Source organism: Panthera uncia, chromosome D2, assembly GCF_023721935.1.
Source record: "Panthera uncia isolate 11264 chromosome D2, Puncia_PCG_1.0, whole genome shotgun sequence".
NCBI classification, from domain to species: domain Eukaryota; kingdom Metazoa; phylum Chordata; class Mammalia; order Carnivora; family Felidae; genus Panthera; species Panthera uncia.
This window is the reverse complement of record NC_064818.1, coordinates 28,046,810-28,059,459: the sequence shown is the minus strand read 5'-3', so window position 1 is coordinate 28,059,459 and position 12,650 is coordinate 28,046,810. Positions and strand designations below refer to the sequence as shown.

Here is a 12,650-nt window from a genome sequence, read left to right as displayed (position 1 = left end):
ACAATGGCTACTAGTTCTAAAATCCTGAGTAACATCTCTAATTCAGAGTAACAACCTGTCGTAATTGCTATATGCTCAGCTGCTCTTTTGTTGTTGCTAATGAGGATTTTTGAAGTCAGGTTTAAACCCAAGCTTTCTTTTATTAGCTTTCAAGCTGACATCAAGCTTTCTTGTACCCAAGCAGATCTATCAGCTCTCTTGGGTTACCTGTAAATATCTTCTCTTTGCCACAAAATAATTTAAACACAATGCTCAAGAATATGGTTTCTGCAGACAGACAGACTTAGGTCCTAATCCTGGCTCTGCCACTCATTATCTGTGTGGCTTTGGGGAGTTTCTACATTTTTTCTGACCCCGATTCCCTTATAAATAAAACAGGAATAAGTAATATCTCAACATTGTTGTGAGAATTGATAAAGCACCTAAAACATAGAAGTAACCAATAAATGATGGCTATTCTTTAGTTTCTGAACTATATGTATCAATTTCAAGATGCCTAAGAATGAAGATTAGAGTTTCAGATATGTAAGAATGCTTCATGTTGTGGTTTCTGGGATACAAAAGAATTTCTTAGGGGTTTTGAACTGCTGAGATAAAAAGGCTTAATGACTAAACAACAACAACAAAAAACTTGGGATACTGTATCAAGTACTTTTGAAAGCAATTTTGGAAACAAAAATTTCAGGCAGTGTGTGCTGGACGGAGCTGGCTCTCGATTGTTCTGGAGAGCAGATCGTGCACATCTCATTCCAATTCCCAGTTCAATGACCTTGCTTTAGCAGCCTGAAATAGAACATGGTGGGAGAGAATTGGCAAACGCTAGAAATCAGGGCTTTCCCGTCTCCATCCGTTGTTAAAACATTTGCCAGCACATCACTGATTAGGATAACTAATTCTGAGTAAATATGTCTCTGCAACTGGCTTTTAGCTGTATTTTTACCAGTGGCAACCAAGCTGGGAGAATCACCAAGAGAATCACCAAGAGACAAACAAACCTCAATGATTTAGACACCATTGCTCAGAGGGTCAATTGGCCGGGGAAAAGATCCAGGCCTAGTTATTATTATCTTTTTAAATGTAGGTCAGTTGTTCTTATCTTAAACTTTAGTGAGCCTCAGAAGCCTCTGGAGGGCTTGTTGAAACACAGATTCTGCCCTCCTTGCCCCCACACCCAGCTTCTGATTCAAGGCTGGAGAGGGACCTGAGAGTCTGCATTTCTATCAAGCTCCCAGGTGATGCCAGTGCTGTGAATAGCAAGGCTCTAGGTGGTTCTTATATGCAACCGGGGCTGAGAACCACTGCTTTAAAAAAACACTTGTCTTCCAAACATAGGCTTTTCCAGTACATTCTGATATTTGTCTGACATTTTACTCACTTTAAATGTTAATTATTGTTGTTTCCTGAGTGTGGTGGGATGTGTGTATGGGGTGGGGTGGAAGGATAAAGGGTTGTAACTCAGACTCTCCAACTTTGGGTCAGTAGTTTCCAAACTGGCTGAACATTAAAATAGTCTGTGGAGGTATTCTGATTTAGTCGGGATGGAAGGCATAAATATTTTTTAAAAGCTCCACGTTTTATCTAGAGTGTAGCCAGCATGAAGAATCACTGCTCTAGACAGCTTGAATTCAAGTCGAAAATTTCAAAGTCTGAGTTATTTAGGCTTTGAAGATACAGTGTTTAAAAATGACAGTTTCTCTTTATTTTCCAGTTTTAATATCTGTAGGAATTATGTCTATTTCCTGTATGATGGCAAATTGAAGGAACAAACAGAAAATTGTATCCTCAAGATTATTCAGAGAGTCGATACATTTTATTGCAAAACCTAAAAGATTAAAACCAAAGAAGTCAAAACCAGTAAGAAAATATTGTAGACACAGGTGCACATGAACATATATATTCATACCTCTACGAATACAAGCCTCACACACAATTAAGAGAAAACTTAAGGAAGGCAAAAAAGATTAAAGAATTATATAGCCCTCAGGACTTGATTTATAGAGGGTGTTACTACATAACTTAGTAGAAAGAATTATTATATTTATTGAAAGTCTCATGTGGCAGATACTGCTGACTGACTACTTAATTCTTCCCTTTGTAAAAGAGCTTGATTTTATTCAAGGAGGCAATATATGCAGCCAAGGACTACACTTCCTAGTCTCTTTTTCAGCTAGTACACGATGTGACTGAGTTCTGGCCAATGAGATGCAAGCACAAGATTTTGGGTAAGACCTAAGAAGGTTCCTTAAAAGAAGTTTGACATCAGGACTTCACCCATTTGCCCTTCTTGCAGCTTGAAATCAGATGTGATGACTACACTATCAGCCACCCTGGACCATGAAGGGATCTGGAGAAGAAGCCAGTGCTGAAGGTGGCAGAGCAGAAGACAGGAGACTGGGTTATCAATGACTATGGAACCACTGTAACAGCCCTAGACTGTTCATCTAATTCCTTTATTTAAGAGAAAAACCCTCGGGGTGCCTGGGTGGCTCAGTCAGTTGAGCGTCCGACTTCAGCTCAGGTCATGATCTCGCAGTTCATGAGTTCCAGCCCCGCATCAGGCTCTGTGCTGACAGCTCGGAGCCTGGAGCCTGCTTCAGATTCTGTGTCTCCCTCTCTCTCTGCCCTTCCCCCGCTCATGCTCTGTCTCTCTCTCTCTCTCTTTCTGTCAAAAATAAAACATTTTAAAAAATTTAAAAAAAATTTAAGAGAAAAACCCTCATGTATGTAACCCACCATTTATTTGGGGTTTCTGCAACATGAACCTACACCTAGTCCTAACTGACATACCTAATAGCCCCTGAACAGTCTCCGGGTAAGAGCAGATCCTACAAAAAAGGCAATCCCCAAGGAAATTGTTTTGGGTTACCTGTTCCCAAAACTCCCTTTTCTGAAAAATTCCCCCACTCCCCACCCTGCTGCCCTTCACAGTTCTGATTCCATCCATTTGACTCTTCTTTTCTCCAAACATAAATCCTTTGCACCTGATTAGGCTGGATCAGCTGGTATTTGGAATTGAACTGCTATGAACAATTTAATTAGCAGTAGAACTTGACATAAATTGTAGAATGGGACATGCCATGATGGGCCAGGTATGAATTGATGAGTCTCCAAAGAGAGGATTGGAGAGGATATGCAAAGAAGCAAGGAGGTGCTAAAGACAGAGAATGAGTGGTGGACAGAGGCTTGGGTTATCCTTCTCCAGGCAGGGATTCTCCAGGCTGCCTTTTGTTTCCCATTCTTGCCTATTTCTCTACAATAACCCATTCCCTCTTTTTGTTTCAGTGGATTCCTATTTCCTGTGACCAGTAGAACTTTCAGGGGACAGAGACATTTTTGGATGTGATTTTCCAAGAGGCATGTTTCATAACATTTAATTTCATGCTCAGAATTTTGCCTTATGTGGTAGTGAGAAGAATATAAAACTAAACATGACCTGCTTCCAATGAACATCTTGTGTTTTGCACAGAGAAACTCATGAGGGGAGCACTGTTAGTATAAGTTTTAATGTTGACATTTAAAGGATTATGTAATTATAAATATAATTTTTATAATTTTGACGTGTGGATCAAACAGAACATAGGAGTAGTATCATGTTCTGTGTTTGCTTTATAATGGATAAGCATTAAACATTGCAGCATGGCTTCACTGGAGGCTCTCTCGGGGGTTAGGGCGACAGCGTATCAGTCCCCAATGGGAGTCTGAAGATCATGACTCCTCCATTCTTTCATCCCCATTATATTTATACAAAACCTACTGTGGTCACTACAGCATATCCAGCCATAGCAAAGAACAAGTACTAAATATGTTTTCCATAGTGACTACAAACGCTTTAGTTGAAGCAGAAATGGGAAAGGTAAGAATAAAATTACAGACTATAAGGAATATTAGATGCAAGAAAGGGTTTATAAAAAGAGTGTAGAAGTGCTTCAGCTGGAGCCCTCTAACATTAGACAAACATCTTTATCAGCTAGTTTAAGGGTAACATTAGGTGTAACATTTCTCAAAGGTAGAATATTTGACAGTAAGGATGGTGGTGATAGTACACTAACATTGATGTAAGGATTTATGGTTTGCAAAGCATTTAAAGTGTATTTTCTCAGGGTGTCTGGGTGGCTCAGTCTGTTAAGCTGTCTTCAGCTCAGGTCATGATCTCAGGCTGGTGGGTTAGAGCCCCGTTGGTCTCTGTGCTGACAGCCCAGAGCCTGGAGCCTGCTTCAGATTCTGTGTCTCCCTCTCTCTCTCTGCCCCTCCCCTGCTTGTGTTCTGTTTCTCTCTCTCTCAGAAATAAATAAACATAAAAAAAAATAAAGTGTATTTTCTCATTTCATAATTCCCTTTTTCAGCACCATTATTTTTAAGGGCACATTCAGAGAAGCTCACAGGCACCCTGGGTCATCCATTCTACTTCTTACTTACAGTTTGGGTTTGGCCAGAACTGGAGGGGGTTCTTTGACAGGCGAAGAAGGCTCAGGGATTTTTGCTGCCTGTCCATTGAATCTCTCTGGGAAAGAATCAGGCCTTGTCTGGTTGGTGGTCACCACGCCACCCTCAGAAGATGCTTCACTTCCTTTGTCATCTTCAGGCAGGTTGAAGTGCACACGGAGCCCAATCCTCGAGCTGGACCGGGGCTCATTATGGTTTACTAGAACCCCTTCAAGTTTGGGTTTAGGGGGTTGTTCCACAGAAGGAGGCTCTGGGTTGGGTGGGGATGGCTGTTGCTCAATAACAGCCAGGTTGGTGGTGGAGTTGGCTGGGTGAAGAGACCCATTATTTCTGAGGTCTTCATTTCCTGAAAGGACAACAACAGGACCTGAGCTGTTAGCCTCACTCAATAAGACTGAGATAAGATTATAACTGTGAGCTGGGGGCATGTGTCCAAACCAGATGAGTATGCTAATGGGAGAAGGCTTGTCAAAAACAATGACCATAATCTGGGGCATTAAAAAATGGTGCAGATACAGGAAAAAACTGAACTAAAAATCTAAGTACCATTTTGGAAAGAATATTCAAAGTTTATATAAGACCAAGGAGATGTTTTCTTAGGGAACAGAATAGATAGCAGTAGGATAATGGATAGTGGTGGTGGTCATAAGTGCAATAAGAAATTGAAAAAATTGGAAGTCGTTTAAGAACATTTTCCTTGACAATTCAAATTTCTTTTAGGAGAACCAAGCTAGCTTCATAAGAAAACCAGTAAAGAAGGATAATGCAAACACTCCCTACTCATATTCAAAGTCATGGTCTAAATTGTTCTGGCATTTCAAGGGCCCTTACCTCTTACGTCGAGTTGTGCGATGCTTGACACTGTGCCATATTTGTTGCTCGCCGTACAGGTGAAGCACCCAGAGTCTTCTGCAAACACCTCAGCAATGACCAAAGTACATATCTCCTCTAAATGCCAGTAAAACAGAATGGTTACTCACTCAATTATAGAAATGGAATTACAAAATTTACTGATATCAAGTGATCATTCTACAGAAGTCAATGTAAGAAGTAGATTCTATTAATTGTTTGAAAATAATTAGTCCAATTACCTGATTGAATTGACTGATGAGCAGGCTAAAGTGAACCCAAGGATGTAGAACAAAAAACTTCACATAGACTATTGGCAAGAGGATTTTATGATAATACGATATCTTAATATGTTGTCAATTCTCAGGTTATTTTCTATTTTTTGTCATCAGTCCAGATGACAAAAATAGAACTGAGAAACAATAAACTTAAAAATTACAAGAACAAGTTAGGAGTTAAAGCAGAAGGAGATTTGTGTGAAGTAAAACAATTAATAAAACATTTTTAAATCTAGGACTCTCATTATGTCTGTGGGGAATTTTGCACTGAGGTAATTTTAAATGAAGACCACAACTTTGGACAAGAAATATTTTGCTGAGCTAATAGTAATTAGCTGATGAAGTAGTTTGAAATTCTGGGTGAAAGAAGAGCACAATGCATTTTTTCCCCTTTGCAATGCTATGGCAATTCTTATGGATTACTTTAATATACAGCATGGACTCCCTTTGAATAACTACAAAAGTGATTCCCACAATGAACCATGTGATTATAGCCTAAAATTATTATGGTTAGATAATCCTTGACAGCTAATGAAGAGAGGTATAAGATGGTACCATAAACCATCGATTACCACTGAAAACAAAACTAACAAAGCATGGTTGTATTAGGAGGGACAGGAGGTCGCAGCAGACAGTGTTGAGTACCTGCTCCATAGCTCTTCATCTTCCTCCTGACTAATAGAATTCTGGCTTTGTCCACCCTCTTTGAAGTGGTCATGTGCTTCAGGGCAACTTGGCCTCTGCCAGTCTCAGGTGGTGAATCATGATTGGTCATGCTAAGCCAGTCATATTAACTCTATCCTTGCTAAGTGATATCATGCACCACACAATTACAGTCAGTAAAACAGGAAGAAAATCTCTTGGTGAGTTTATAGGAAAGTTTTCCTGCTCTTTAAAGAGAACAAAAGAGAGCATTGTTCCCTATTTTTGCCTGTGCAGTGGGTCATCTGCATGCAATACCCAAAAACTGTGGCAGCTGTCTTGGGTAGATGAGTAAAACAAGCCTAAACCTGAAGCTAGTGGAATGGGAAATGGGCCATGATGGCCTTAGAGATGCTAAATCATCCAATCTCAAGACTGCCATTTCTCAGGGCACCTTGCTATGTGAGAAAATACATTTTTCTTAATGCTTAAGCCACTTTTAGTTAGGTCTTCTTCATCGCTGCTCAAGAATCCTAAATGATGGAGAGGCAAAGTTTAGTTTTGGTGTCTCTCTGTCCTTTTTCTGAGTCCTCGGCCTATGCTTTCTTCTCTCTGTTCCCCTTCCCAAACATTTATACTCTCAGCTTTCAGGGATCACTTTCAGAAAATGATCTGATAAGTTTATTCACACTACACTGTATGTGCCTGATAAAATAAAGTATTTTGTGTCCAAAGGGTATTTGCATATATAAGATGGACAAGAGGTCTCTGGCTATGAAATGTAGACCATGGATCTGGGAAAGGTGGGACTTATTTTGGGAAGGGACCCTTTTGGGGTGACTCTGAAATGATTTTGTGTATGAGATTGCCTAGTGGAAAAGTCTGCTCCACTCTGAATGAAAGTGTCAAAACCTGAAATATTTTCTTTTATCTATCTATCTATCTATCTATCTATCTATCTATCTATCTAAGAGAGAGATTGGGGATGTGTGCAACGGGCAGAGAGAAAGGAAAAGAGAGAATCTTAAACAGGCTCCATGCCCAGCACAGAGTCCAGCTTGGGGCTCCATCTCATGAACCCTGAGATCATGACCTGAGCTGAAATCAAGAGTCAGACACTTAACCAACTGAGCCAACCAGGTGTCCCAAAAACGTGGCATATTTTCAAGGGGAAAAATACCACTTCAGTACAAGCAATGCAACAGTAAGGCTGCTCTGGTCTTTGCTATGTATCCCTAAGGACCTACTGTAGGGCTGTGCAACATGGATGTTCAAGGTCTACTTCTGGAATACCTTTCATTCATTTTTCACAAGAGAGAACTATAATAATAAAATCCCAAACCATCATTCTTACCCAGGGGTACAAATACAATCTAATTCTCCAGGGTAATTACAGAGAAGACTTTCAGATATTTCTGCTGTGGTTTGTGAGTAACTTGTATTTTCTAGAAGTAAAACTTCACCTACTGTCACTCCCATGTCATTTTGGTATCTTCCCAACCAAATCTAATAACATCATGAATAGGTTGCTTCTGCAAATTTCAAAATCTGGTGGGTGAGTTTTGAGCCACATAAGCTGTGAAGTTGGAATTGATCTAGCGTCATGGAAATTGCTCTGCCCAGTTTCGGGAGGTCACGTGTAGGAGCCAAAGAGGGAAAATATTCCCAAGAAACATCCCTCAATAACCAAGAACTAACTGCATTCATATTCAGTATTCGATATAAACTTCAAATTTGCATATGCTCCCCTCCTTTCCTTCTCCTTCAGTAATAGCTAGAGTTGGTTGGAATCTTTTTTCTAAAACCTTATTTTTCATTTTTTTCTTGACACCGGTGTAACTCCAATGTTTTATTATTTATATAATATATATAAAATCACTGATTTATGTGTATATATTTATATGTATGTAAAACCACAGATCATACGCTAACAAATTAAAATGATCTTTACCTGGTTCTGCCATGGATCGCGGTTCTAAAAGAAAAGAAAAATGAAAAGATTCTAAGCATTTATTTTACTAAGAGTCTATATTTTCATCAGAAGCTTCCTATAGAACTTCAGTCTCTTGTATATTCATGAGTGATCTGATAAGGTTAATTTGTAAATGTGAAAGTACAATGACCTAAGCACCAATGACCTCCACAGGGCCAGGGCAGCTGTCACAGCAGGGCCACAAGAGAGCTGCTAACAACATGATGTTGCTGTATTTCGGGACATACCTGGTTTTCACTTGGGACACATAAAGCCATAGGTGAGGAGAAGTTACTGAGTTAGGGTTTTAGGAATGACTTGCTTTTATTGGTACCCATTCAGCCTCATCTGAAACACAAGTTTCAAATTTGTGAAGACTGAGAGCTCATTCTTGGCTTTGGGTTCTCACATCCTAATGAAACATAGACTGTACCTCCTGCTCTAAGGTTTCTAATATTAAGAGCCTCAGGATAAATAACAAGAGGGCAGGGTCTTTGTCTTAGAATTCTTTGACATTCCTGAAAGTGCCAGCATGGTACTGAATACCATGGTGTTTAATTACAGGTATTCAGTAACAGTTGTTAAACTTAGTTATGACCTTCTACACTGATACAACTATTCAAGTTTTTTTTTCTCAGTTTAAATGGTATTCAGATTACATTATCGTTGTTGCTACTGCTGTTAAACTTGACAGCAGTTTGATTCATACATCAGTGATAGGCAGAAACAAATTAACAGAAAAGCAAATAAATTTCAGTGTATTTTATGACCAAAATGGGTCAAGGTGAAAGCACCACATGATAAGAAAAAGAAGAACTAACCACTTGAATATATAAATAATTCTTACTATAAAAAAGAACAGAACTTCAATATGAAAATAAGCAAAGGATATAACAGGTAATTTAAAAATAAAGAAATATAAAGACCCAATAAACATGAGAAAAAGTTCCACTTCACATCTAATTAGTGAAGTATAGATTAAAGCAATTGTTCCCATTTTGGGCCTATAAAATTAGTGAATATTAAAAAAATGTTTAATATCCATTGTTAGTGAAGGCATGAGACAAATGGCATTCCCATATAGTGCTGGTTGTATAGAATAAATACGGCTTGGACAACACATGTCCCAGTACATTTGGGATAGGCCTGTTTTATTCCTGGAATCTCTGTGTAACTAAGAGCAGTATCTTTCACTTTTTTTTTTTTTAATTAAAGATCTTATTTTTAAGTTATTTCTACACCCAGTGTGGGGCTCGAACTCACAACCCTGATATTAAGAGTTGCATGCTCCACTGACTAAGCCAGGTGCCCCTCTTTCACTTCCAAGGTGTCCCAGACTGGACGATCTATTATGTGATTATCCTCAATTTGGTTCAACCTTTTGGCATGGCATTTTGGCAATATACATTGAAAGCCTAAAAGAGGTGAATTTATACTAGCAATTCTAGTTCTCTTTATTCTGTAGATACTCACAAATATTTTCTGTTACATGCATTTAAGCAGTCTATAAAATTAAAAATTTTTGAACAATCTAAATGTTCAACAGGAGATTAAATAATATAAATTGATTGTACTGATTTATTTTATTTATTTTTGTACTGAGTTGTTTTTAAAAGAAAGTATATTTATTAACATGAAAGGATGTTCATGAAATGTTGAGTAAAAAATCAATTTACAAAAAAGTATGATTTTTTTATTTTTAAAAAACATATGCATGGAGAAATTTGGGGGGAATATACAACAAAATATTAATTGGGTTTAGTTCAGAGGATTATGATTACAAGTAATTTTTCTTTTATTCTTTTACTTATATTTCAATTAATTGTTAAAAAGTTATAGAAATAAATGAACACAATAAATTCATTAAAATTATCTGAAAAATAATTTGAAAGTATCAACTTACTTTTCTGTAAAATTCTAAAATCTGGAGAATCTTCTATTAAGGTCCCTTCTCTATACCACTCAACTTTAGGAGATGGAGCTCCTTTGACTCTGCATTCAAAGACAACCAGCTGACCTTCAGAGGCTGATAAATTTTGTAACATCTATAATGAAAAGAATATTGTTAAAACCAAAGAGTATACATTTTTGGAATCTAGTTCCAGTGCTGAATTTTAGAAAAAGATACTGTCGCCTTCACATTTGGTTTTTCTCCAAATCTTCTACATCTCCAGCAGCTCCAATTCTGTGGATATTCATTGAGTCTATTTTGGAAGATAGAATCAATCAACTGAGCCCATGTGAAGCTTTACCCTCATTATCCTCTTCCTTTTCCTCTCTGTTGTTGTACCAGACAACTTTATTAAATACTAAGTGAAACATTTTGAGGGTTTGCAAAAATGCTGATTTTTGGTAAAATACCTCTGTTCTTAAATGCCCAAGTGGAGTTTGTTTTCCAGAAATAATGACAATTTAAGAAATCTGCAGGAATATCTTATTAGGTGCAGTCAACATGGTGGTAATGTATTTTTCCACACAAAAATGTCACTGCTCATGAGGTGGGACATCTCTGTAGCTCAAGTAACTGACTCTATTTGCCTGGCTTTGCCTTGTTTACATACTGTAGTCCCGGAAATTGTCTTTCATTTTGTTATCTTGTTTTCCTTATGTGTTCTTTACAGTACAGTTTCAACGATCTATTGAGGGATATAAACAATGACAATCTCTTTAAAATCATAGTCACAAGTGGAGTCTTATGTCATAATAAAATATGTTGTAATTTTGTGAAGGCATTGTTAAATGCTCTTCCACACATCCATGAAAAAAGGTTTACAAAACCACTTTGAATGATAACATATCAATATATTCTATAATAGACTCTCTGGGAGAATGGAACTCACATTTTCCATTCATAACCAGCCTTTCAGTTGTGATTTGTGAGCTTAAAGTCACACATTCATTTGTGTAGCTGGTACTTCATTTGATTATGAAATTCTTTGGCGTGTGTGTGGCATATTTTTGTTTCTAATGTTAGCCCAAACATTATAAACATGGAAAGGTTATGATTAACTTCCTCCACAAGCTCTATTAGTAACAAATGCTGCAAGGCTTTCTATTATTACATTTTGGGGGTCTGTATTAAGGAAATACTGGCTCCTGCATCAGAGAAGGGGAAAGCTGGTGTTTTATTTATTTATTTTTGCTTTTGCCATTCACTATTATAAATATTCTGTGATTATTTGTAGCTATTTTATGTAAAATTTATGATATTTTGTACATGACGTGGTCCCATCATATTTATGGCATTTGTCTAAGGAATCTAGGGGTGGGGATAACCACACAACCTTAGCTATATATAGTAGATGACTTTTACCTTAAAGGTGTGTAAGTTGATATTTTGGAAGCCAGGGGGCGCTGTAGATCAACATTAGTGTTTTGTTCTTTATTCAAGATGAGATTTGCACAGAGGGGTCTCTGAATTAATGAGGAACTATTTGATTAAAAAAAAAAACCCTCATTATTCTTTGTATACCCTCAACAATATCTTCTAGTGACAAGAAAGAAATATTCTTAATAAGCAGGGAACATCAAGGAGTCTTGGGTGCTCCTGGCAAGCTGGAGGATATGCTCTCGACCCTGACATCTGAGCAAATTCTGGGCTAACGTGGCAGCTTTGAGGCCTATTGAAAACTCTAATGGCAGTTGGATATCTCCATGGGATTCATATAAAATAGTTTCATTTCTTGAGACAAACAAATTAGAAAACCAAACCAAGAAAAAAAAGGTAGTGGTGGCAGAAGGGACTGAATAAATTAAATATGACATCCCGTTTTTTTTTTTTAATGTTTATTTATTTTTGAGAGAGAGAGAGAGAGAGAGTGTGATCGGGGGAGGGGCAGAAAGAGAAGGAAACAGAGGATCCCAAGCGGGCTCTGCACTGACAATAGCGAACCCGATGCAGGGCTCAAATACACAAACCGTGAGATCATGACCTGAGCCCAAGTTGGAAGCTCAACGGACTGAGCCACCCGGGAGACCCAAAATATGGCATACTTTTTAAATGAAAGTAAGAAGAATGTTCTTACATGGCTTGCAGTTCAGTTCAGATACATCAGCCAATTCTCAATCAGTAGAGATTACACCAAAGCCCTGCTTGCAAAAGGATAGCCTTGAGAAAATACGTTGCTCACAATTGAGGACAACATTAATTGGCTATAATTATTCACCTGACATTGAAGGTCAAGACTTGTGTTCTATTTAAGAGGCCAGCCAAGATACCCTAGATACTACAGTGTATGTAATATGCCTGTTAAGTGTCTGTGATATGAGATGGAACCTCATTCCAGCTGATACATCATCAATACTCAGTAAGAGAAGTGCCAAGGGTCATCTTACAAGTCACTTAGAAGAAGCTGTTGAAAGTCATAGTTTGAAGGATGATGATAGTTATTATTGATGAAAACTGTGCTTTTCTACAAAAATATCATGAGAAGGAACTGATTCATATCAGGGTCCAAACCAATTAC

The 12,650-nt window shown here is 37.9% G+C and overlaps 1 protein-coding gene across 1 annotated transcript in view; it reads right to left on the bottom strand.

Moving 5' to 3' along the window:
* Window positions 1-12,650, bottom strand: part of MYPN (myopalladin) — an 88,386-nt gene that overhangs the window by 31,042 nt on the left and 44,694 nt on the right. Inside the window, exons 7-10 of the mRNA XM_049645127.1 lie at window positions 10,088-10,229; window positions 8,164-8,187; window positions 5,275-5,391; window positions 4,417-4,789 (exon numbers count right to left, since the gene is read on the bottom strand). Coding sequence (XP_049501084.1) covers window positions 4,417-4,789; window positions 5,275-5,391; window positions 8,164-8,187; window positions 10,088-10,229 — 656 coding nt within the window. The remainder of the gene's footprint in view (window positions 1-4,416; window positions 4,790-5,274; window positions 5,392-8,163; window positions 8,188-10,087; window positions 10,230-12,650) is intronic.